Source organism: Saccopteryx bilineata, chromosome 6 (assembly GCF_036850765.1).
Source record: "Saccopteryx bilineata isolate mSacBil1 chromosome 6, mSacBil1_pri_phased_curated, whole genome shotgun sequence".
In the NCBI taxonomy this organism is placed as follows: Eukaryota; Metazoa; Chordata; class Mammalia; order Chiroptera; family Emballonuridae; genus Saccopteryx; species Saccopteryx bilineata.
In genome coordinates, this window is record NC_089495.1 from 164,858,595 (window position 1) to 164,884,402 (window position 25,808).

At 43.5% G+C, this 25,808-nt stretch overlaps 2 protein-coding genes across 5 annotated transcripts in view; one reads left to right on the forward strand and one right to left on the reverse strand.

Annotated features, from left to right (window-relative positions):
• NAPB (NSF attachment protein beta) overlaps positions 1 to 10,086 on the forward strand; it is a 50,506-nt gene extending 40,420 nt beyond the window's left edge. For all 3 annotated transcript variants that reach the window (XM_066236015.1, XM_066236017.1, XM_066236018.1), the window contains 4 exons: positions 3,869 to 3,973; positions 5,281 to 5,349; positions 5,707 to 5,757; positions 7,063 to 10,086. In XM_066236015.1, coding sequence (XP_066092112.1) covers positions 3,869 to 3,973; positions 5,281 to 5,349; positions 5,707 to 5,757; positions 7,063 to 7,173 — 336 coding nt within the window. In that variant the 3' untranslated portion in view covers positions 7,174 to 10,086. The remainder of the gene's footprint in view (positions 1 to 3,868; positions 3,974 to 5,280; positions 5,350 to 5,706; positions 5,758 to 7,062) is intronic.
• Positions 10,087 to 12,688: 2,602 nt separating this feature from the next.
• On the reverse strand, positions 12,689 to 25,366 carry GZF1 (GDNF inducible zinc finger protein 1). Of its 2 annotated transcripts, XM_066236029.1 has the most exons (7): positions 25,126 to 25,272; positions 24,548 to 24,665; positions 21,259 to 22,622; positions 19,792 to 19,886; positions 18,062 to 18,229; positions 17,162 to 17,319; positions 12,689 to 14,465 (listed from the first exon to the last, which is right to left on the reverse strand). In XM_066236029.1, the coding sequence occupies exons 3-7, from the start codon at positions 22,599 to 22,601 to the stop codon at positions 14,115 to 14,117; spliced, it is 2,115 nt and encodes a 704-aa protein (XP_066092126.1). In that variant the 5' UTR covers positions 22,602 to 22,622; positions 24,548 to 24,665; positions 25,126 to 25,272; the 3' UTR covers positions 12,689 to 14,114. The 2 variants fall into 2 exon arrangements, with proteins under 2 accessions (XP_066092126.1, XP_066092125.1); XM_066236028.1 differs by lacking the exon at positions 24,548 to 24,665 and having other exon boundaries at positions 25,126 to 25,366.
• Positions 25,367 to 25,808: the final 442 nt, after the last annotated feature.

Sequence of the window (25,808 nt, forward strand, 5' to 3'; positions counted from 1 at the left end):
GCTTTTTAGTGATTATTCTAGCTATTATGTTTATATAATTTATCATAGGCTAATGGTGTCTTCACTTGGTCAATTCCAGTGAAATACAGACATCTTAACCTTACTTTCTGCCTCTACTCTCTTCATTCAGTATAGAATTGTCTTAAATATATATTTTTTACATACTTTTAGAACCACCTCAGTGAGTGCTTCAACCATCAAACATAATTTAGAAAACTCAAGAAAAGCTCATTGTATTCACTTACATTTTGTTTGCTGTATATTTTCTTCCTTTCTTATGTTTTGAGATTTCTTCTTTTATTGTTTCCTTTCTATTTAATGAATGTCCTTTTCCCATTCTTTTAGGGTAGGTCTGTTGGCCACATATTCTTTTTTTCTTTTCTTCATTTGGGAATACAGTATTTGATTTCCTTTTCATTCCTGAAGCATATTTTCCCTGGTTGTACAATTTTGGGTTAATTGTTTGTTTGTTTAATACTTGAAAAAGTGCCGCTTACGGCCTCTGGTTTCTGATGAGAAGTCGGCTGTCATTCACGTTGCTTTTCCTCTACAAGTAAGCGGTTGTTCTTCTCTGGATGCTTTCAATTTTTTTTCTTTGTCTCCAGTTTCAAAAGTTTATGTGCTTTGCTTTTATGGTCTTTGAGTTTCATAAAACTACTTGAATCTGTTGGCTTCTGTTCCTTGCCTGATTTCGGGAGTTCTTAGCCATTATTTCTTCAAGTAAATTTTTAGCTGCTTTCTTTTTCTCCTCCCCTTCCAGGACTTGGAGGATCCCAACATTAGACCTCATTTTGTAGTCACATAGGTTCCTGATGCTTTGTTCAGACTAAGTAATTTTTTTTTTTAGATGAGAGGAGGGGAGATAGTGAGGGATACTGCCACATGCACCCCAGCCAGGATCCACCTGGCAGCTGTGTCTAGGGCAGCGGCTCTCAACCTGTGGGTCGCGACCCTGGTGGGGGTTGAATGACCAAAACACAGGGGTCGCCTAAAGCCATCGGAAAATACATATTTCCGATGGCTTTAGCTGCTGAGAAGCCGCACTACCGTCTGCAGTAGTGCTATTTATCTTGAACGCACGCAGTTATGGATGTGCGTTCCAAACTGAATGCCTGCGGTCATGCACAAACGTGATTGCATCATCCGTCTGGGGCCTAAGGGCTGGGGGAACAAGTGGGGGGGAGGGGATGCTCCACAGTCCATAGCAGTGCAGCTGCTCGTGCATAGCAGCGCATTACATGTGTCCGGTGCTTGCTGACGTCATCAGTGGGAGTGGGCGGGTGCAGCAAGTACCGGAGGACAGAAGCCTAGGAGGCAGAGAGGCAATGAGAATACATAATGCATATCAAGTATTTACATTCCGAATCATAACTGTAGCAAAATTACAGTTATGAAGTAGCCACCAAAATTATTTTTTGGTTTGGGGTCACCACAACATGAGGAACTGTATTGCAGGGTCACGGCATTAGAAAGGTTGAGAACCACTGGTCTAGGGCAATGCTCGAGTACTGAGCTAGTTTTAGTGCTTGAGGCTGACGCGCTGCAACCAAACAAGCTATCGTCAGCACCGGGCTGATGCTCGATCCAATTGAGCCACTGGCTGAGGGAGGGGAAGGAGAGAAAAGGGAGAGGGAAACAGCTGATTTCTTCTCATATGTGCCCTGCCTGACTGGGAATCAAACCCCGGACGTCCCTACACTAGGCCGATGCTCTATCCATTGAGCCAAGCTGAGCCAGGGCCAAAATTAAGTAATTTTTAATGTCCTCTGTTCTGTCATCAGTTTCTTGATTGTTTCATCTGTCCCATTCACTCTACTCGTTGAGCCCATCCACTTTTTGTATGGGTTTTGTATTTTTCGATTCTGAGATTTTCATTTGGTTATGTTTTCTGTGGATTTTTTTGTTTGTTGGTGCTCTCTGGTTTTCTTTTCTTTCGAGTGTTTTTGTATTCATATTTAAAGCAATTTTATGAAGCCTCTTTCAAAACCTTTGTTAATGATAACATTTCCGCCATCTCAGAGCTGCCATCTGTTTTCATTTGGCTTGAGATACTTTCCTTTTTTGGTTTGGTGGGTGAATTTCAATTAAAAACTGGACATTTTCACATTGTGTTGTGAAACTAGGTATTGCTTAGACCTCAGCAGCTGGTTTTCAGTGACGCTGCTCTGACTGGGGGAGGGGAGTGTCACCTCATTACTGCTGGGTGCAAGGAGAAGAGCAGGCTTCCCCCTTGGCTTCCATTGACATTGGGAGGAGGCCCTGTTTTGTTCCAGCTCCTGCTTGCCCTCCAGCACCCCCATGCTGGGGCGCCCTTGTTTCTGCCAGGTCACAGTGAAGGTCTCAACCCTCCACCAGGCCTCTTCCGAAACCATGTCTGCTGGGAGATGAGAACACCCGGTTCCTCTGGCAGGAGTTGGGGTCCAGGCGCCCATGTGGTATCCACTGCCTCAGCAACGGGTGGAGGGTGGGCTCATTACTGACTGGTGGGAACGAAGGCCTGGCTCCCTTCTTGGCCTTTTCGGAAGGCCCCTAGGCAGGAACATTGGGCTCTTCTTTGCAGTCTAAGAAAGATGGGCATCTTGGTTTTCTCTTTAGCCTTTGATGCTGTGAGTAGTAGTAGGGCCACAGTTTTCTGGTGGTGTTTGGCAGGAGTGGAGCAGTTATTATCTAAACATTTCTGTCTTGCGAGGCTGCCCCTTTCCTAGTCCTTTGGCTTGAGACAGCAGACTTTTGTTTTTGTTGTTGTTTTTTCTTTAGCCAGTGGCTTTCATAGGTTGCTGACTTTTTTTATAAAATGTCAGGGATATATGAAAGAAATGGAAAATCAGGGAATTCATTGTCATTTTTTCCTTGTGTCTCGATGTCTCTACCAGACTACTGTTTTCACCTTTCATTCTGACATTTGTTTTACATAAAATGACTGGGGCTTTCAGTGTACTTAGGGGAGGGATAGAGGAAAGAAGGTTTATTTCATCTTCCTGCAAGTGGAAGTCTTCTGAGCTATTTTGAACAGGTCAGCACTAATAAGTATTTTTTTAAAGATTTTATTTGATTTTAGAGGAAAGAAAGAGAAAGGCGAGGGGTTGGGGGGTGGAACAGGAAGCATCAACTTGTCATTGCTTCTTATATGTGCCTTGACTGGGCAAGCCCAGGTTTTTGAACTGGTGACCTCAGCATTCCAGGTCGATGCTTTATCCACTGCACTACCACAGGGCAGGCACTTTATGTATTAAATATTGTTTCTTCTAGTAAAATTTTCTAGTTTATGATATGGGATTAAAAGAATGTATTTCATAGCTAAACTAACATAAGATACAGCAGTATTTTCTAAAAGTAGTAGATAAGAATTAATTTGCCTAAATGTGAGAACCCAAACCTTAAAAAAAAATATATATATATATATACACACATATATGTATATATACATACATGTGTGTGTGTGTGTGTGTATAAAATATACAGCCATGGACAACAGTGTGGTGGTAGCCAGAGGGAAAGGGGGGATAGAAGTCGCCAAAGGGGGATAAATGGGAAGGAAAGAGACTTGACTTTGGGTGGTGGGCGCATGAGGAAGAGTGCAGATTGTGTTTTATTGAGTTGTACACTTAAAACCTGTATGGTTTTAGTAACCATTATCACCCCAATACATTCAATTTTAAAAAAAGAAGCCAGGCCCTGACCAGATAGCTCGGTTGGTTAGAGCATCGTCCCAAACCTCAAAGGTTGCCTGTACAATTCCCAGTGAGGGCACATACAGGGACAGATTCACGTTCCTTTCTCTCTCTCTTCTACCTCTCTCACTGAAATCAATAAATAAAAATTAAAAAAAAATCTAAACCTTTTAAATCTGTCTCCTTTCTGTGCCTAGGTGGGGACAAACACCATGGATAATCCTCTGTTGAAATACAGTGCAAAGGATTACTTCTTCAAAGCAGCCCTCTGTCACTTCATAGTGGATGAGTTGAATGCCAAGGTAAGGAGTTAGTCCTTCAGTACTAGTTTTCTGACACATTACAAATGAGAGCAGGCCTCACTCAGGCACTCTTGTTCTTGCCATCTCTTTGTTTAGGTGATGCTCATTAATTGCAGGACTAAACTGAGTAATTAAAAATGATAATAATATAGGTCCTGGCCGGTTGGCTCAGTGGTAGAGCGTAAGCCCCGCATGTGGATGTCCTGGGTTCAATTCTTGGTCAGGGCACACAGGAGAAGCCAAGCGCCCATCTGCTTCTCTACCCCTCTCCCTCTTGCTTTTCTCTGTCTCTCTTTTCCTCCTCTCCTGCAGCCATGGCTCCATTAGAGCAAGTTGGCCCCGGATGCTGAGGATGGCTTTATGGCTTCCACCTCAGGTGCTAGAATGGCTCCAGTTGCAACAGAGCAAGGGCCTCAGATGGGCAGAGCATCGTCCCCCTAGTGGGCATGCCGGGTAGATCCCTGTCAGGGCACATACTAGAGTCTGTCTCTGCTGCTCCTCCTCTCACTAAATTTATAATAAAATAAAATAAAATAAAAATAAAACAATCATTTAAAAAAAGATAACATGGTACTGCCTAAACTATTCCGTAGCCACATTTCTTTCAGTCGTTTTGCCTTAAGGAAATTAGGGAGCTAACAGGGAAGCAATAAAACTAGAATGAGGATGGGGAGAAAGTGAAAAGCCAAGTGAAAGCTGAGAGACTAGAGGCAGAGAGTTTGGTAACCTTGCTGTTTTCACTTGGAGTTGGAAGAGTAGAATTAAAACCAGAAAGAGGAAAGTCAATCTTCCCTCCAGCCTCAAACAGTGGTCTGCTGAGTTTTTGGCAATCAGGACAGTGTTGAGCACTAACTGCACTTAATGGATACACACAGACGTGAGGTCGCCAGTTTGAAACCCTGGGCTTACCTGGTCAAGGCACATATGGGAGTTGATGCTTCCTGCTCCTCCCCCCTTCTCTCTCTCTCTCTCTCTCTCTCTCTTCTCTCTAAAATGAATAAAAAATTTTTAAAAATGGATTCACACAGACACCAGTCTATGAGTTTTCCAGAATTAGATTTAGTTCATGTCTTCTCTGCAGCAACCTAATTGAGAAATATTGGTTTAGAAACTTCCTCTTAACAGAAATTGAAAATTGAAATAGGAGGATTCCTGTGTTGACTTTGATGTTGAGTTTAATACCATATTTCTTATACACTTAAATAGAATGTTAAATGAGTCTTACTAAAATTAATAGACTGGTCAAAGCTTTGTTTCCCAAAGTTTTGTTTTGTGAGTCAGACATTAACCAGTGGTTTTTCTCTCAGCTTGCTCTCGAGAAATACGAAGAAATGTTTCCAGCGTTTACTGATTCGAGAGAATGTAAATTATTGAAAGTGAGTAATATTAGAACTTGGAAGAAGAAAGCCTTTGCTGTCTGGTGGCACTGGGTGTGAAGGGAATTGTTAATGCTGGGAAGTCTGCTGAAAAGCCTCCTGCCCCTGGGAGCCGGGTGGGATTCCTCTCAGCCAGGGCAGGCACTGGTCTGGGCGGGTGGCTCCGAATGTTAGCACAGAGACTGGGCCCGAGATCGGGGGACTTCTCTATCTGTGCTTGGCTAGTTCTCCCGTTTTGCAAAGTATTTGGCATATCAGTTAATGTGATAGTAAGGCTGTTTCTGTATTTAAAGTATCTCTAGTCATAGATGGAACTTTTTAGCCTACCAAACTAATTTTACATGTTTATCTTACTAGAAACTTCTAGAAGCTCATGAAGAACAGAACAGTGAAGCGTACACTGAGGCAGTAAGTTATAATACATTCTTTGAAGGTTTAAGTTACAGAAACTTTTTATTGTCTAAATGCCGAACATTTGAACATTATTCCAGTATACCTATGTTGTATTTTCTAAAGGTCATGTTTTATATATTCTGCAAACCTAGACAATTTTACAGTTTCATTAGCAATGGTGAATTTAGCTGTGAGGCAAATTCAAGGAAAAATATCACATACTTTTATAATTTGTTATTTGAATATTTTCCTTTGAAAATAATCTGCTCCCTAAGTATAAACTAAAATCAGTTGAATAACATTTAAAATATAAAAACAAAGCAGTGAGACTTTGCTATATTCCAGACTAAAAGAAGTGGAAGCTTTCTTTCATTATATTCATCACTCTTCTGATTTCCCATCCTTTGCCATCATATGTTTAGAATAGAGCTATCTGCCATTAACATATTCGTTATAGCTTGGAAGCAGTAGTGGGAAGGAATGTCTTCCCATTAAACGTTTGCTACAAAACCATTTCATCCTATTGAAATGTTATTCTTTAGTAATGTGTTGAAATGAATTTAAAAAGTTCAGCTTCCATATATTTTCTCTGCAAATACATTTTTTTCTTGTTGAGTGACTATTGGAACACTATTAATTTTCCACGTTCCCTTCTAAACCTTATATACAGTCTAATTTCCTTTGTCATATTAAATGTGCTTTTCCCATTTTAAAAGCTGCTGGAAATTTTTGTCATCACAGAGCAATGTAAAAGTCAAAGAAACTTATAAATAGCTCCATCAAAATAGGCAGAGAATAATGAGAAATTACAGTTGTTTGTTTTTTCTTTTTGTTTTTTGTTTTTTTAGCAATAGAGAGATAGAGACAGATGGGAGGGGAGAGAGATGAGAAGCATCAACTCGTAGTTGTGGCACCTTAGTTGTTCATTGGTAGCTTTTTATGTGTGCCTTTACCAGGGGCTCAAGCTGAGCCAGTGACCCCTTGCTCAAGCCAGCGACCTTGGGGTCATGTCTATAATCCCGTGCTCAAGCTGGGGACCTTGGGGTTTCAAAGCTGGGTCCTTAGCATCCCAGGTCAACACTATCTACTGCACCACCTCATGGTCAGTCAGAAATTAAACAATTTTTAATGACGAAAGTTATGAACTGGAATGAATAATTTTAAATGAAGAAAGTTGGTGGGTTATCACTATCTATGTTTAAACAGCTCTTATTTTGTTTTTTGGAGTTTTTTTTCTTTTTCTCTTTTTTTTTCTCTCTTATTATTTTGTTTTGATTGTATTTCCATTGACTAATTCCTGCTCCTCTGTCCTTAAACTAGGTGAAGGAGTTTGACTCCATATCACGCTTGGATCAGTGGCTTACTACCATGTTGCTTCGTATCAAAAAGTCCATCCAAGGGGATGGTGAAGGAGATGGAGACCTCAAGTGAACCATTTATAAGTCTTTGTGGCATGCAGCTAACTCCTCTTCTGTTTTGTCTTAGGGCCACGTGATCTTTATGGGATGCCCATTTAATGGCTTGATTTTGTTGTGCATAAGCCATTGCTGTGAGTGTTTTGTTCAGTGTACCTGTTTGTGTCACTGTCCGTTGGCTGGACAGGAAGCTCCTGTGCACTCCGTGGGTGTAGTGGGCTATTTCATGCTTCAGCGTCCCCAGAGTTTTCTGAGAACTACTTCAGAATTTTGTTCTTGTCATATGATACTTGCAGAACCCATGTTTAATTTGGCACATATTTTTCTGCCCTTTTTCTTGGACTTGAGTATCCAACCCAGTTGTTCTAATCAACGCTTTGCATATTCCCTGTAAATTTGCATCTGGATGTATTCTCTAAGTGTATGTGTTTAGTTTAGGGTGGTTGTTAGGAATAAGTTTATGACTTTATGAGAAATTCTTTTGTTATCTTGTGATTTTTTTTTTGATGATGCTAATGACCAGTTTCTTTGCTTTTGATATTCTTCCCTACGCTAATGTGCATGTGGAGATTCAGAACAGCGGGTCTGCCTGCATCACTTACCCTGTGAGGAAAGGGAGCTTCCCAAAGTGCCCGCTTCTGTGTGGATGAATGTCAGGTGGATTTGACTGCTGTGTGTGTGCGTCACACATGCACACAGCTATGGAAAGTCTGTGAAAACTGAGTTTGTCTTTTTCCTAGACGTAGCTTCCACTTTTAGTTGGGGGGGAAACTCCTTGCTTTGTATTCACGTGAAAGTGTTTTAACTGGCACTTCCTTTCTCTTAATTTCCACGTTCGCACTGTCTCCCAGCAGAGGTGGAACCCTTTCAGCCGCGGTTACGTCCCTTCTCAGTAGGGCTGGAGAGTTGAAGTTCAGGCTTAGGGAAGTGTGTCAGTGGTTTCCTCCATTTATTGGACGTGATGGGTTAGGTGGGGCAAATATGGCACAGAGGTTTACTGTGTCCTCCCACTAGCTTCTGAGGGGACCTAGCTTTCCTCTGCACTGATGAAATTGATTTAGCTTTTTATTTGAACTTTGAAATCTGTCCTTTTATTTTGTGTAACATTATATGTGCTCTATTGATTTATAAACTTGATTCCTACCCTTTATGTTACATATTGACATTGTACTTTAGACAAGATCTTGTTTCTTGAATTTCCTCTGTGCATTAATATTAGGCTTAAATGATTTGTGATTGACCTGTACTTGTTGCCAGGTATAGCCTGTGTTTCTGTTGTTGATTGTGCTATTGTCATTAATAACAGTAATGAAATTTCCCATGTCATGTTGGATAGTAACTAGTATTTAAGTGTTTTCATTTTTGCATGCCCTCAGCTGGGATTGGGAGGCTTTGTGGGACAGAAGAGGGTGTGCCAGACTGAGGTCTCGGTGCGCAGGGCGGTTTCGGGACAGTGAGTAGGTTAGTCCCGGATGAAGGAGAGAGCAGAGAAGGAAGTGGAGAGGGCCAGCTGAGGCCCGATTGTGGAGGCTCTTTCTCAGATGGCTGCGAGGATTCCCTGGCTGTTCTTGTGGAGTGATGTTCGCAAGGTGGCCGGATGGAGAGGAGGGTTAGGGGTGTCATAGTATCACTGAGGGTTGGGGGGACGGGCCAGAGAACACTGACACTCTGGCGTGGGCCCTGGCATATGATGAGGATTCTTTTTTCCTTCACAAGTCTGGGGTTCTTAAAGGGAAGCTGCTATCACATACAGTACTATTTGGAACAGAGCTTTTTTGGTATTTTATTTTCTGCTGGAATCATATGCAAATAAAGACAGAAAAGTGGGTTTTTGTTACTTTACCTAATCAGTTCCATAACCATCCAAATGTACTTTTGTAAAAAGTTATTTTCCAAATGTGCTTTTGTGCAAGTGAGGCGAGGGGAGCGCCTTGGTAGCCGGTGTGCTCTGCCGTCCGGCCCGTCGGGGGAGCACGCAGCCTCCCCACCGGCCACACCTCATCACTAGAGGTTTGTTTCCACTGTGAAAGAGCCTTCTGGTCTGACCTCTTAAAGACCAGATGCTTTCTTTTAAGGCAATTCCATATAACTTTTACCATGATCCCCTCACAAACCCCTGCCTGAGAAAGATGGTTTTTAAAAATAATATTGGCAGCATTTTGTTATGTCAGGCAGAGACTTGCTTGGCTGTTTGGAAATAAACATTGGGTTCAGTGCCTGAGTTAAGAAATTTTAAAATATTTCACATGAAAGAGTAAAAATAACTGGAGTGACTAGAACAGACCTGCTGAAGGTGAAAGGAAAACAAGAAGGCGAAAGGCCCATTAACAGTACCCAAATTTCCTTCCTTGAAATATTCCATGTCACACGTAGGGCAGTACCATAACAGGCCTAAGGTAGATTCTCAGGATTTATAGAACGTTATTTATGAACAAATTGTAATGACTGTTTATGTGACAGTTCTTGTATTTTAGCAAATCTGGGGTTAGTTCCTAGTCTAAGTCAGTTAAAATTTCTTATGGGAAAGCTTTGCTTTTTGTGGCAACACTTTTATAGCTTGTGTGAGTTCCTTTTTTATTTAATGATTTGAAAACAGTATTTTTGCACAGTTGTGACTGTGATGGTGTCACTATAACCAAAGTGTGTGCATTTATTGTTTCCTCTGATACTGTACATTTAAAATATCCAAATGCAGACCTCTGTGGCTTTCTTTGGAGGGTTTGGCAGTATAGCATGCTGCCTGTGCCCCACCCCGTGGTGCAGGCTCCTGCCTGGGCCGTTCCGGGTGGGTCCCTGTGCTGTTCTCTCTCATGTTCTTGGGTGGAGGACTGATTGTATTATGGAAACTAACCATAAATCTTCATTAGCAGAAAAGAATATGTATGTTTTATGTGCACCTGTACAGTAAATAAAGTGGGAATTATGAGTACTACTTGACATGTCTATACTTAAATTTACACAGATTACAAGTAGCTTCCTTTCCTTGAAGTTGTTCCTGTTAAGGCAATGAGCATTAATATTCTCTAGGCTTTTTGAATATCCATTGAAACATGAGTTGGTCTATGTTAAGCTCTCTGTTACTTAGTGGAAATTCAGGGCACTGTGATAGTTTTGCAAGCTGAGGGTTTAGGAAAGAAGCCCTGGTTACATACAGTCTGTTGATACAGTCTGCTAAGTTTGCACAGTGACTCTGTAAGCCTTGCATTCCCATCCCTTTCTGCTGCCTCATCACAGAATGTTGCTTGCATCCTTTGGGCTACAGTCACTTGCAAAGTTGAGGTAGGACTGGTTCATAGAAAACTGTTAGGTGTGTGTGTTGGGGTGGAGGGCAGTGAGGGGACCTAGAAGCCACTCAACTCTGTTGGTGGTGTGGACATTTAACTTTGCAGATGTCCGTACAGGGTCAGCACGTGCCTCTTGGCAACTTGGGCCACAAATCCTATGGAGGAAGAGGGTGTGTGGGCGGGGGGTCAGCTCCTCCTGTCAGAGCAGTGTTTAGGTCTGTGAGCACGTCCACAACAGAAAGATCATTCAGATCAAATTTTGAGAAAAGAATGGTAGAACAGGCCACCACAGCCAAGGAATCCAAATTGATCATTTCAGGATAAGTTTATCTCAGAATCACCTATTTCCTAACAAATGATGATGATGGTAAGATCCCTGTAGAGACTGGCAAAGGTCTGTGGTAGTTTCTGGGGCGTGGCTGAGTGACATGCTGGGGGGCCCTCTGACTGTGTTGGTAGCTTGCTCAGTCATAGCTTGCCCCCACCTGGGTACAAGTGAACAAATGGTCCTTCGCACAAGTGCCCTCCCTCCACTGAAATAATCTAGTTACTTCAAATTTCACACTGTGAAGTTTAATTAAAGGGACAATTACTTACTTGGTCTCAAAAATTGTCCAAGTTACAAGATATAAAATTTAACAGGTTAGGATTAAATTATAACTCATACTCAAATTTGTCGGTTTAGATTAGCATCTATAGCAAAACCATACTTCTTTTAAAATTAGCTTTAATAAAGGTCTTGTCCCACCACATGACCCCCTTTTCCCTTTTGGCCAAACCCAAGGTAGAGGGACCCACATGGGGTTGTGAGGCACCACATCACCTCCTGGCTGGTCCTCTTGCCCTAGGGGCGGCAGTGCCAGCACCAAGGCATCAGCCTAAGCACGGGTTCAGGATTGGCTGTGAGGCCGTCGCCTACCTTCACTCAGGGAGGCTGTGCCTGAACTAAGAAAAGTAGGGAGACACACCCACCAAGCCCCCAGTGATGAGTCTGCCACAGGGTATTCAGATTTCGGTTTAGATGCACCTTGACCCTCCCATGAAGCAGACAGAGAAATAGGTACATTGGAGAAGTCTCCATGACACAAACTTGAACGTGACATTGAAGAAGCCAGTCCAGATACACACTCCACAGCACCAGCTGCACAGGTTACTTCTATAGCAGAGGTTAGTGTTACTTATCACTAGGCTTACTTATCTTCACTTCTAGAGAATCAGTGTGCAGACCACATAGTTATAACTGAAGAGATTATTCCTAGGACTATAACCTTGATTTTAAAATTCAGTATCCATGGCCTGACCAGATGGTGGTGCAGTGGATCAAGCATTGGCCTGGGATGTAAAGGACCCCGGTTCAAAACCCCAAGGTAGCTGGTGCGGGCTCATCCGGCTTGAGCATGGGGTTGCTGGCTTGAGTGTGAGATGACAGACATGACCTCATGGTTGCTGGCTTAAAGCCTAGGGTCACTGGCTTGAGTAAGGGGTCACTGGTTCGGCTGGAGCCCCCACGGTCAAGGCACAATGAATAACTAAGGTGCCCCACACAAGGAAGAATTGATGCTTCTCATCTCTCCCTTCCTGTCTGGCTGACCCTATCCCTCCCTCCCTCTCTTAAAAAAATTAAAATCCATTATCCAGGAAATTACACTTCTTTCAGTCTAGACTCTAGAGCAGGCATCCCCAAACTACGACCCACGGGCCGCATGTGGCCCCTTGAAACCATTTATACAGCTTCCGCCGCACTGCTGGAAAGGGGCACCTCTTTCACTGGTGGTGAGAGGAGCACTGTATGTGGCGGCCCCCCAACGGTCTGAGGGGGACAGTGAACTGGCCCCCTGTGTAAAAAGTTTGGGGACCCCTGCTCTAGAGCCTAAATTTTAATAATGGAAAAAAACGTTAAGACTTGCAAAGCTATTTTACAAAGCAAATGTTTATTAACACAAACAACTTTTTGTAGAATTTCTAAAGAAACAAATCCAAGACAAAAAATTCTTCTAGTAGTAACAAAATAATCTATTATTTAAATTCCTTCTCATTAGGATGACTTTACACTATGGAACAGTACATCAGTTGGGCAGGTTCATTCTCTTACCAATAAAATGGTTGTGTGACAGTCACTATTTCTTGTTGTTGTTCTGTAACACAACTAGGATATGTTGTCGTAATTGGATTTGAAGTAGTTCAGTACTGCTGTCTTTAAGAGCAGGTGTGCAACATGTTATCAGCACCTAAAACACCTTGTAGTGGCTTTAGTATGTAATATCTTACAGACTAGAACAAAATAAGCACATAAGAAGTCTTCCCTCATTAGTTTCTGGCAGGGTGCAGCTATGTCTTCATCTTGGAACTTACAGATAAGTTTCTTCTCTTAGAAATGAAACTTTCCACAAGTTAATAAATTAAAATGTAGAAAAAATGGTAAAAGAATTCTCCTTTAAGGTTGTCTTTAAATTAATAGGTTTACGGTTATGTCAGTAATGACTACATACAGAAGCCACTGGAAGCAAGAATTAAGCTTAGCTAACACAGCAGAACTGTATTTCATTGCAAATTCATTAATTCCAGCATGAGACAGCCAAAGGAGCATTTAGGATCCTGGCTTCACAATCTACTCTTAAGGCATAATCAGCGATGTGCCGAGGCTCTCGGTCCCTCTGCTGTCTTCTCATATGCTCCCAAGGAAGCAAATGTGACATTTACTTGCCTTTTCCTAGCTCTTGATTTGGCAATGAGAAAGTCTGGGTTTCTGAAAATTACAGAAATTAAGTCAGAAAAGCCAGGCAGAAATACTAATACTATGTGCCCTAAGATTTGCCACAATCACCTCATTGCTACTTGTCAGTAAAATGACTACACAATGTTTCCAGTGTTCTAAAGCCTCTTGCTTAATTTTTCACATCTCTTTGCAAAAGAAACCCAAAAAAACCCCAAAAACTACACTGGTTGCTACTAAAATCTTTGGTAGGACAGTTTTTACTTTATCACATTTTTAGGAGTGAAACTAAGCAGCCACATTTCATTTCAAAAACTATTTTATGGCATTTCCTAGCTGCATATGTGCTGTGAGTAGAGGTTACACCAAGCTGTTTTGCAAGTGTTCAACGTGTCACTTCCTTTCTAGTGTGGCATTGGGGAGTTGAGGGGAATGAATGCAGTAGTTCATTTCTTCAGTCCCATTCAAGGGTCCCTAGAGCAAATCTGACTTGCTTCACTTTCAGCTTGATAGAAAATTATCTTAAAAGTTTCAGAGAAATAATCCCACATGGAAGTATAAGGCAGGCTGAGAGACCAGGGAGACCATTTAAAGCAAATTCATGGCTGGATCAGTGCGATGTAATCTATTAACAGTTGTCTAAACTTCATACACATCAAGATAATCAAGCATTAGAATGACTAGTGCATACAGCAGCCTACACCAGAATTAACGTTATGTTAATTGCCTCGTGTTGATAAAGTATACCTGAGTTCATGCAGATCAGGATTTTTAAGGGAAAGCTTTAAAAATGCTTTGACAAAAACGTGCAAGTTATCAGAAATTTAGCAAAGTCAGAAGCCATTCTTGCCCATTTCTTTGCCTACAGACAGTTCTTTTCTTAGCTCGTGACCTCATCTTACATATAGCTGTCAACACAAGACACAGGATGGGACCTGCTTGGCAGGTAACATCAAGCTCTTATTCCATGCTGGTCAAAGACTGAAGCTGTGTAGGCATCAGATCTGTCTGTGGGGTCAGCTCACTGAGCTCACCGATAGTGGTGGCCAGCAGCGCACCCTGGGGCACCACAGAACTGTCCAACTTGCAGGCTGTGTCTGCAGAACTGTTCTCAGGCACAGCAGATACGTTGCCTTGGACTGTTGCCAGGTTGTGAAAGTGGTTATTTTCTGCGAAAGACAGCAATTTATCTGAAAGTTTGGATGATGCATATTCTTCTTCAGGCTGTTCAGTCTTATGCCCCTCATCGTTCTTGGGTAAACCATCTACAATAACAAGGAAAGACTTCCATGGTGTGTTCTTATCATGCACCTACAAATCAAACAAAGCATCAGTACATGTGTCTGAACAAATATCTATAAATCTTTCAATCCATTTAAAACTTATTAAAAACATTTTTTTTTTAGCAAGAGAGAGAAGGGGACAGAAAAGATAAAAGGGAGATGAGAAGCATCAAATTATACTTGTGCCACCTTAGTTGCTTTCTCATCTGTGCCTTCACCTGGGGGCTCCAGCAGAGCCATTGACCCCCTTGTCCAAGCCAGCAACCTTGGGCTCAAGCCAGTGACCATGGGGTCATGTCTATGATCCCATGCTCAAGGCAGCGACCCCACATTCCAGCTGGTGAGCTTGTGCTCAGCCCTCAAGCCTGCGACCTTGGGGCTTTGAACCTGGGTCCTCAGTGTCCCAGGCCGACACTTGATCCACTGCGCCACCACCTGGTCAGGCTAAATTCATCTTTAAATCAACAGTCTCTTCCACTTACCGTATTTCCCCACATAAGATGCTCCCATGTATAAGATGAATCTTATTTTGGGGGCCCAAAGTTAAAAAAAAAATGTTTTACATAAAATTATTGAATTCAGGTTTTATTCATCATAAAATTCATACAACTATTCATCACTGTCAAAACTCCCATCCAGTAGCTTGTCCTCATCTGCATCTGATGACATATCACTGTCTTCATATATTGCCTCATCCTCAGTTCCATCAATGGCATTTGAAATGCCACATTTCTTAAATGACTTGGCAATGATCTCAATCTTGATATTATCCCAGGATCTTTTCACCCAGGTACAAACTTCTTCTATAGTCAGTTTCTTCATTCTTCCTGCTGGTGTCAAATTGTCCCCAGAAGACTTCATCCACTGGTTCCATTCATCTCTCATGGCAGCTTTGAAGGGTTTGTTAATGCTGACATCAAGTGTTAGAGCCGGGATGTCAAGCCTCCAGGAATGATGGCAAGTTTTGTTTTTTGCTCTGCAGTAATCTTCTTTGTGTTTTTGTTATGTGTGCCCTGAACTAATCAAGCACCAATAAGGTAGGTTTGCATAATAGCCCACCTGGTCTCCTCCTCCAAACTTTCTCAAACCAGATCTTCATCCCATCCTAATCCATCCAACCCTTGTCATGAACATGGACAACCACTCCTCGAGGAATGTCTTCTTTTGGCATTGTTTTGTGTTTGAAAATCAGCATAGGAGGCAGCTTGGTTCCGTCGGCACAACCAGCTAGAACAGCTGTACAATGGCTCTTTTCATGTCCACTTGTCTTCATAGTTACAGTTTCCACCCCCTTCTTATCAACATTACTTGGGACATCAAATTGAAGGGGGACTTCATCCATATTTGCAATCTGTCCCAACTCAAACTGATGTGTCTTCTGACATTGAATGACAAAACCATGAAATTCAAAGACCTTCTGCTCACAGCTTTCAGGAATCTTTTGGTTATCTGGTGCATGTACGCATGCTCAGTCCATTCTGTTTCATGAACCTGAAGCACCAATTGTGTCCTCCTCTGAAATCAGTAACTTCTTTTTCATCAGCAATTCTTCTTGCCTCATGCTGAACCATCTTTGTGGACACAGGAATTCTAACTGCCCTTTGCTCTTCAATCATATCTTCAGCTCCCTCTCTACATCAGGCCATTTTGCTGACTGCCTCTAATGGCCTTCTTCTGCTGTGGCGTGTTCAGTAGGGTTTCTTCTTCCCGTAGCCAGTCTCAGATTGATTTCTCAGTTGGAGGAGGACCAAACTTACGTTCAGCAGCATGATTTCCATCCACTTTTGCAAACTGGGTCACTTTTAACTTGAATTTAGCACTGTACAAAAATCTTATCTGAGTCATTTCTGAGCAGAACGTGGCAAAACGTAACCTACCATAATATACCGCTAACAAGTGTGAAACAATGAGCGCAAAGACAACAAGCGTGAAAAAGCAGGAAATGCAAGTAAAAAAAAATCTACAATGAGCACAAAAACAAGCAAGAAAAAGCGGGAAATGGAAGTAAAAAAATCTACAACCACTGTATAAGACGCACCCAGTTTTTAGACCCCAAATTTTTCAGAAAGGGTGCATCTTATACATTGGGAAATATGGTGATTTATACTGCAGCCAACGCCTTTTACTACTTGTCAGTGTCTTTCTACCATTATTGTCACTGTCAGAAGTGTCTATCATGGATGTGCCTTCCTCGTTCTTCACTTCAATCACACTGTGAATGTGCTCACTGCAGAGAAAAACTGAGGAAGAAGTGAAGTACCTGCCATCTATCTTCTATAACCACATATACAATAAGAGGCATTTCTGACTGTCCAGAGCAGGGGAAGTCAACCTTTTTATACCTACCGCCCACTCTTGTATCTCTGTTAGTAGTAAAATTTTCCAACCGCCCACCTTCCACAGTAATGGTGATTTATAAAGTAGGGAAGTAACTTTACTTTATAAAATTTATAAAGCAGAGTTACAGCAAGTTAAAGCATATAATAATAATTACTTACCAAGTACTTTGTCGGATTTTCGCTAAGTTTGGCAGAATAAATCTTTATAAAACAACTTACTATAGTTAAATCTATCTTTTTATTTATACTTTGGTTGCTCCACTACCGCCCACCATGAAAGCTGGAAAGCCCATTAGTGGGCGGTACAAGTTGACTGCCACTGGTCTAGAGTCATACATACAGAGAGACCAGCAATTTGTCATTGTTAGGCCAAACTGTCGCTTACTGAGGTATGCCGCCGGAGAGTGGACTTGTCAGTGAACGCCCGGCCACACGCATTGCACATGAACGGCTTCTCTCCTGTGTGGATCCGGTGGTGGCGCTGGAGAGCGTTGAGCTGGGTGAACTGCTTACCACACTGGTCGCAACAGTAGGGACGTTCCCCTGTGACAGGAAGAGAAGAAAACTGGTGATCTCTTTAAGCACGGTGTATTTAATTCTGAGTACAATGCTGTCTGTAAACCGCTGGAACGTGTCAGCACTCCACCATAAGGAAGATCAGCTGAGGGTCAGTTAACAGGTACAGATCTACTACCTCTACCCAGGGCTCCCTGATCCAAAAGTAGTGTTCCCATGAAACCTTTTGGAAGCCACATGGCATAAAGTGAAAAGTATCCCCATTTTCTGAAAGTTCATGTTGTTTTTTTTCAGCTAGTGAAAACAGGTACTGATGTACGTCTTTTGTAAAAGCAAAGTGGCCTAACACAAATTTTTGGAAAGCAGGAATACCTTATAATACCAAAAGTTTACGGCCTATACCAAAAAGGGGCCAAAATCCATACTTCTAGTTTATAGTACAACTTATAGAAATTTCATCTATTTCCTTAGTAATGGAATATAAAATTCCCAAATCCCACAATTGAATTTGCATGCATGTGTATACACACAAATATGTACAGATTATTCCTAATTCTAATCTGAAAATGTTCAAATGTTCACACATTCATACCTTTTCAGTTTCTCAGAGCCAGAAACTAGAGACTGAAAAAATTTTAAATGCTATTATGGCACACAAAGTTTGGTGACAGGTTTTTCCTAAAGCTAAATTACAATTTTTCTACTTAGTCAGAAACCTCTGGGCTGTCTTTCTTGGTACACTGAACTCTCCGGTGACATTCCAGCATACCTGTGTGGACTTTAATATGCTGGTAGAGCGAATTCCGCTGGGCAAAGCTCCTGAAACAAACTTCGCATTTAAAGGGTTTCGATCCAGTGTGGATTCTATTGTGATGTTTTAAATACTCCTTAGAAGCAAAGCTCTTGCCACATGTCTCACACATAAAAGGTCTCTCACCTACACAGAAAGATGAAACACACAGTGAGAATGACACAGGCCCTAGAACACAGAGACAGTAGGGCCACACTCTAACCCATAGACACTCCCAAAGGACGGGCGGCTGGTTACACTTCTAGTTCAAACTGTCACGAAACATCTCTTCATGGAAGATGTTCGTGACCAGCTGAAGGCTAGTGTAAAATATCCTTGGAGATCCCAAGAAACAAGCCAGTAGACTGGAAACAGATCATTCAGCCAGCCTACATTTTGGAAATTTAGTCATTTCCAACAAATAATTACACAACTTGTTTGGAAAAAATGTTTGGTATTTTTCCATAGAAACACTTCTTTAGGATCTTTTCAGAATAAAAGTTTCTCTTGAAAAGGAGAGGAAGTTTAGATTCGCTATATATGCAAAACTATTAGAGTAGCAATGCCAAAGCAATTTGAATTGGATTACAAGACAAGCAAATCATGTTTAACTACCACTTCAGTTGTGTAGTTTGAATCCTATAATCCTAAAAATCAGACTCATCTGATTATTAAGTGTACCTCTGATTTCACAAACATCAAAATAAAAATATTGGGTTTAATAAAATCTGAATATATTAGTATTTTCATCAGATGATTCATTCTAATTTAATCCATCAGTGTGACATCACCTCTACCCCCAAGCACTCATTAGACAACAATTCTGCTGCTCATTTACTGTCGAATAATTCACATCATTAAATGCCTCATCTCTGTCTCACCTGCATCTGAACTTGAGGGTCATATGACAGTATTTAGAAGTGAAAATTTAAAAATACAAGCAAATAAGTCACTGGGTTAACAATGAGAACTACAGTATACAACAGAGTCTGTACATTTCTTTGTCAAAAACAATAGGGTTTTCTTAACCACAGGGTTACTGGGCTGAATCAGAACAAAGTCAACTTAACTTAAATTTCTCCATCACATAAAATCATATCACAAAATTCTGGAAAATGGAAATAAGATAATTCTACCACCTTAATACATCCTATAACTATTTTCTAGTCTTCTGTGTAGTGTTCAATATAGTTGGGATTAACTATATGCTTCATTGTGCACTTTTCAAGTCCATATCCAAGGACAGGTGTTTTTCATAATGTTCAGAGCTCTCACCCCCAATGGGCAGGCTGTGAGTCAGGAAAGGGTAGATTTTCCAGTTTACTGAACCACTGGTTGGACAATCAGGTTCTTTCTAATGCTTTGTTATTAGAAATTGGAAGAAGAATGAAAATAGAACTTTGCCCATACTCTGAACAATTTCTTTAGGACAGATTCCTGAAAATGGAATTTGGGGCTAAAGCAATAGGAACTGTTTCATACATATGAAACAGTTTGTGATGCATATGACTCACAGGCCAGTTCCTACTGCCTCGTTTGCAAAAGCATCCCCACCAGCACAGTTTATTCCTTTCTGGTCACTTTTCTACATGGGAAAGATCATGGCTTTAACCTGCACCACTTTGGTAGATGCCAACTTCTAAATTAATAAATTGCAGTTTCCTTCTATAGCTAGGAAAGACATTAATCACAACAGCAGGAGTATTTACCTGTGTGACACCTTTTATGATAAATCAGCATGTGGTTCTGAGTGAATCTTGCACCACATTCATCACAGACAAAAGGTTTTTCCCCTGTATGAATTCTGAAAGTACAACATTCAGATGATAACTTAGGATGTATTTCAAACCTCACCGTGCAATACAATTTCCACTCTAGACTGCAGAGAGTTTGTTCTATGAGACCTAATGAGAATGACTGGAGTGAAAGATGAAGAGGCCCACAACCTTCATCCCCAAATACCCATCTGCACAAAGCCAAAAACTGTTTCCCTGGAAGACACTGAATGTCCACCCACACCTGCCTTAGGGTGTATGTTGTACAGCCCATTCAGGCAGAGACCATGCCTCTGCATATTTTTAAAAACACTAGTTTCCTTATTCCGAATTATCAACCAGACACCCTAGGAACTATTGCTATGAAGAACCACATAACCAAAAAGTTAACTATCATTTCCTAATGTGTATGACAAAACCAGTTTAGAAAGAACTGTTCTCAGAATGCTGAAGAAACCTGGTTTCTGAAAATGCATAAGCAATTTAATTCACAACTAGTATGAAGTAGCTATCAACCACGATTTACTAAGCACTTCCTAATAAGCCAAGTTTTTAAACTTGTTAGAGTAAAAAGATGAACACCATGCTAACATCCCCAAGCCTAGCCCAAGTTCGAGGGCAGCTCTAGAATAGGGTAGAAAATTGCGTGTCTGGATTTGAAGCATAAATACTGAGCACCATAAAGAAACTTATTTAAAAACAGTATCACCCACATACAGTGCAAAAAATTAACAAACAAAACACTGTCTGTCCTAATTGTGGAGTTTAGACTAACCAACGGCAGTTTCCAAGCCAGGAGAACATGACCAGAGAGGGGCCCTAAAACTCTAAAATGTCACCTCAGTGAGGTCATTAATGGCACTGTGGGACCTAGATGGTCATAAGCCCAAGTTCTAAATCAAATCAGGAAAAGAAAAAGGCTCTCAGCCTCAGGGGTGGTGACAAGTGCAGGCACCAGAGGCTCCTTGGAACTGGGAGGCTCCTGGCCTCCAATACATGCCAGACAAGACCTGCAGGGCTTGCAACCTCAGGCTGCAGCCCGGTCAGCAGCTGTCTGCCACCCTGGTTCCGGATCCGGCTTCCGCGCTGTGACCAGAGACGGGAGGCGCGGGAGGTCCTCCACAGCCTGAGGCCTCCAGGAACACTACGGGATTTCTATGACGTAGAAGGAGACCATCTCATAGCATCTCTACCCAGAGAGAAGTGAAAGATATCCAAAACAGGCCCCCAGCTGTTAAAGGGAACAAGTTACGAAGCGAACTGTCACCACAGTCCAAATCCTAGAACTACCTAATTTCTGACACCCATTTCAAAAACAGTAAACAAGCCACATTCGGGGAAAAAACATTTTTCTGAGAGGGTCTCTGCTATTCCCAGTCGGCTAGAGCCAGGTGCACACACCTCATGTGGGTCTTCAGTGCTGAAGGCTGAGAGAACTTGGCCTCACACTCGGTGCAGCCGTAGGGCTTATGGCCCGTGTGTGTCCGCTCGTGGAGCCGCAGGGCTGTCTTGGAGCTCAGGCCCTTGCCACACTGCTGGCACTGGTGCCGCTCGCCACCCCCCTCGTGGACCTGTACCACGTGCCGCTTGACATCCTTCTTCCTCTTGAACTTCTTCCCGCAGAGCTCACACGGGAAGTGGCGCTCACTGCTGTGCACGTGGCGCTGGTGGCTCTTCAGGTTGCAGCGGTTGGCGAAAGTCTGGCCGCAGGTGTCACAGCGGTGAACCACCTCCGCGGCCACTCCATGGTGGTGCCTGATGTGCTTCAGGAAGCTCTTCTCATACAGAAAGTCCTTCTCGCAGATAGTGCACTTAAAGTTGCTCTTCCTCTTCTCTTCCTCCTCTGCCTCCGCCCCCGCCTCCTCCTGCACAGCCTTCTGCAACAGCTGCCCAACCTCCAAACCAGCGCTGGAATCCTCATGTTTTGTCACTGGCTCCATCTCTGTTCCCACAGGGCTGGGGTCTTGGGGACACCTGTAGTCCCCCACATCATCCTCAGCACTTTTCTGCTGCTCCAGGAGTCTTGTGTATTTCTTTTTAGGAATTTCCACAAATACTTTTCTGCCAGCCAGCCTTCCACTAGCTCTTCTTATTTTAGGGAAGGAAGGTTTAACTACGTCTTTCTTCTTGTCTGGTTTCTCCCTGGACTTCCTAGGGGGCATATCTGGCAACGTGCCATTGCTGATTCTCTGCACTGAGAGACTTGAGTCCATAAGGCCGTTGGCAAGAGGACTGTCCACAGCCACACTTGCCCCAGTGTCAGGGGTTACACTGCCTCGGGAGCCACTGCTCCCTTCCCCCTCCTGAGACTCAGAGAAATTCTGTAACTCCAAAAGTACTGACTCTAACATCTGTTTCTTTAGTTGAAAACAAGTTTCTGATAAGTCCAAACATTTCAGCTTTTCAGCCATTTCTAGCATTCGCTGCACCCTATCTTCTTCTACCTGGACCTTTGCAGTATACACAAACTCAAGAAATGAAGCAAAATCAACAACCTGCACTTCATTTAAGTAGACGTTAGTCCTAGTACCATCTACAGTCTTCTCATTAAGGAACACTTCCTTAAAAAATTTGCTGGTGGCTGCCAACACCGCTTTATGGGCCATGAATTCTTCACGGACACCCTGGTACTCCACACTGACAGTCACGTCACACAGGTGACCCAGCAGGCGTAGCTGATGCATTTCGTGCAGAAGGTTAACTGGTGAGGATTTGGATTCCAGCAGAACTGCACCACTTTCCATGTTTCTTCTTTCCAAAAACAGCTGTGAAAACAAAAACAATAATTATTTTATGCATGAGCAACTACTTATAAATTATGAGAATTATTTCCATTCTTTAGAGACTATAAACTTATTAACCACCTAAACCTAGCTTTTCTCATGTAAAGAAGATTGAAGTTACACTTATCACCAGTTTTCTAAAGTAAAGTCCTGGTACACCTTCATTAGATAACATCTACATGAAAAATTAGCACATTACTAAGATCTTCCCCAAGAATAAACAAATGATTCAAACTATAATTAATTAACTATATTAAAGCAATAAATTTTGCTTCATTTTCTAATTTGCTTATGTACACAGACTCAAAACTACAACAATTTATGGTAACAACAATGTCTAGTTCTTTAACCAAACAAACCAAAACAAATGGCTTGTCACTATCTGGGAGCAAACCTTAGACCAGGGGTCTCAAACTCAACTCAGCATGTGGGCCGCAGAGCAGGATCACAGCTGTTTGGGGGACCGCACTAGGTCTACAAAAGGCAACTGTTACGCAACACTTTTCTCACTGCAGTTGAAAACAAAAAAAAAATCAGTACAACAAGCACAATCGTACATGCAGTTTACTCAGTGTCACAAAACGACCAGAAACTGTAGTTCGCATCACAACTGCTGTTAACTAAGCTAATATCTAGCTAGGATGCTAGAGAAATGAAAAATACAAGTAGGCCCCTAGGTTTACTTAATTTTATCCAAAATATTTTGAACTTCGTGGATTAGTCTGTGGGCCGCACAAAATTGTTTGGCGGGCCGCGAGTTTGAGACCCCTGCCCTAGACAATCATGTCTGCCTTTGAAAACAATCAAATAATAAAAATATAAACCACTTTCTTGGGGAAACTTCATGAAAATGTTGTCCACAATCCATGGCCATTTCCAACATCCCTAAAACACCTCAAAAGTTACATTACCATTACTCTCACGAAGTAATGAGCCCCACCACTTCTACCAGCTGTATTACCTCCAGCAAGTAACTTCTCTGAACCTTAGTTTGCTCCTTTGTAGAAGGCTGGTAGGCTATTGTGAGGCTTCCGTGAGTGCAAACGTGTCAAATGCTTACAGCCACACCTGACACTTGTTGGCTAGTTGTGACTGGCCTCCCAGGCACCAGGCCTTGGGGCTATAATCCCTATGTCACAGATAAGAAAGGAAGTAGCAAGGTAACAGGAAGTGGTTGGGCTGGGCCTTGAGCCTGGGTCTGGTGGGACTCTGGACTCACACTGAAACTGCTCAGCACACCCCACACCTCACCTTTCCCAAATGCAAAGAGCCGCTTTCACTCCCTATATGTGTCCATTACTGTGGGTGCTGTGGATTGCACCCCCACCAACCACGAGGTCTCCTCTGCTTGCTTTCCTTAGTACCCCATACCATCTTGGGTCATTTCTTCTGCTTTGCTGGTTCTCCTCTCACCTCAGTCCACTGAATATGTGCTTTCTCCTCAGGGTTCACCCCTAAGCTTCTACTCTTGAATCTCTTTCCCCTTCCAAGTTCGCTTTCGTTCCTAAATCAGCCTCCAACGTGCCCACCTTCCTTCTAGCCTCCTTCAGTGGGATCTTAGGTATCACCTCAGACTCCATATGTCTACAACAGAACTTTCATTTCCCTGGAAACCAGTCTCACCTGTCCCTCCTTTTGCAGCCCCATCAAAGATACCTGAGGCTACAACTGGCTCCCTTCAATCACCAGCACCACACCCCAAACATGTCTCTGAGATTTAACTGTAAAAACATCTACACTCTACAGGAAGGACCTGAGCAGTGTCACCTGAAGGTAACTCCACAGTAGTCTGGAAATACTGCCCAAACCTAAGTCAAGGCTACATGCGGGGTATTTGGAGGATGGAACACTATGACATGTTGGAAGAAATAGTAGAGGATGGGTCTCTCAGCTGATGCCGTACTCACCAGCAGTCCTGCACTTCCCCCAAACTTCTGCCGACCGGCCTTGAGCAGATGTGCGAACTCACAGGGCGGCCTGACAGTGACTTCCAAGTCAAAGTGGTTTCTGAGCACGATTTCCCATCTTGCCCGAGCAGAGAAGAGACAACAGAAACACTTCGGCTTGGGTGACAGCGGCATCTCCCCATTGTCAAGGCAGCCCCTCCGTCCCAGAGCATGGCTCTACCGTCGGGCTCCGCGGTCCGCCCCTCCATCCTAGGGAGGTTGCAGCCTGAGCCCGAGTGGGCACCGCGTCAAACAGCCCCCGCCCCCACAGCGAGCTCGCTGCCCGCGCACGGCGGGCCCTGAGCGCCCCCGACCGCACACTCCCCAAGGACACGGCCCAGTTGCTGGCGGACGCGAGTACCTGCTACGCCGCGCGCATCCACCGCGCCCGCACGATCAGGCCTGAGCCTCCGCCCGGCCGCGCCCGCCCCCGGCTCCTGCAGCCCTGAGGTACCCTGCTCCTCCGGAAAGGGCCCGCGCGGACAAACGAAAGCAGCGTCTGGGAGGACACTGGGCAGGCCCACGGGCCGAGTACTCACCTCGCAGCCACCGCCACCGCCACCGCCGCCGCCGCGCGTCTGCTGGACCAGGCCCGCCGGGTTGGCCGTCTGCTGGGCGGGGCGCGGTACCGGCGCGGGCGCCGCCGATTGGCCGCCGTCGGGCCTGCCCGGCCCCCGCCAGGCCCCGCCCCTTCGTGGGGTTGCTGTAGGGTCTACGCGCGCACGTCCGACTGCGGAGGCCTTTCGGCCAGTTACGTAATCTGACGTACACTGAGGTCTTGCGTCCTGCCGGTCGTGAAAGATTGCGTCACAGGCCGCGAGCTATAGTTTGCGCCTGCGCAAAAGGTAGCTGCCGGGCACTGTGGCTGACGCGCTACGCGGGCGTGGTAGTGGTAGGCAGCCCCAGAATGTCACGTGAGCGGTCGGGTCTGCGGTCAGGTTCGGGTCAGCCCGGTTGCCTGCCAGCGGCATCAGCATACTGCGTGCTGCTATTACCCGGGTCCGGACTCGTCTCTCAGAGTGGGTTCAACGACGGGGGCCAGGGTACCCCAGAAAGAGACCCGGCAGAGGAGGCAGGCGCCCCGCGGGCGTCTTCCGGCTGGCGGGCATCGGACAAAGCGCTTCCACACTCAGCAGGGCGCCTGTTACTCTTTATTGCATGATAATTGTTCTAGGAGTCCCCAGCCAGGGTCATGGCCTGATTGATGGGTCATTATGGAACT

Coding starts and splice junctions, on each gene's coding strand:
- GZF1 (XM_066236028.1), bottom strand. CDS start 22,601: ATGGAAAGTGGTGCAGTTCTGCTGGAATCCAAATCCTCACCAGTTAAC. Junction 18,230..19,791: donor TCATAAAAGGTGTCACACAG/GTAAATACTCCT, acceptor CTTTCTGTGTAG/GTGAGAGACCTTTTATGTGT. Junction 14,466..17,161: donor CTCTCCGGCGGCATACCTCA/GTAAGCGACAGT, acceptor TTTGATTTGTAG/GTGCATGATAAGAACACACC.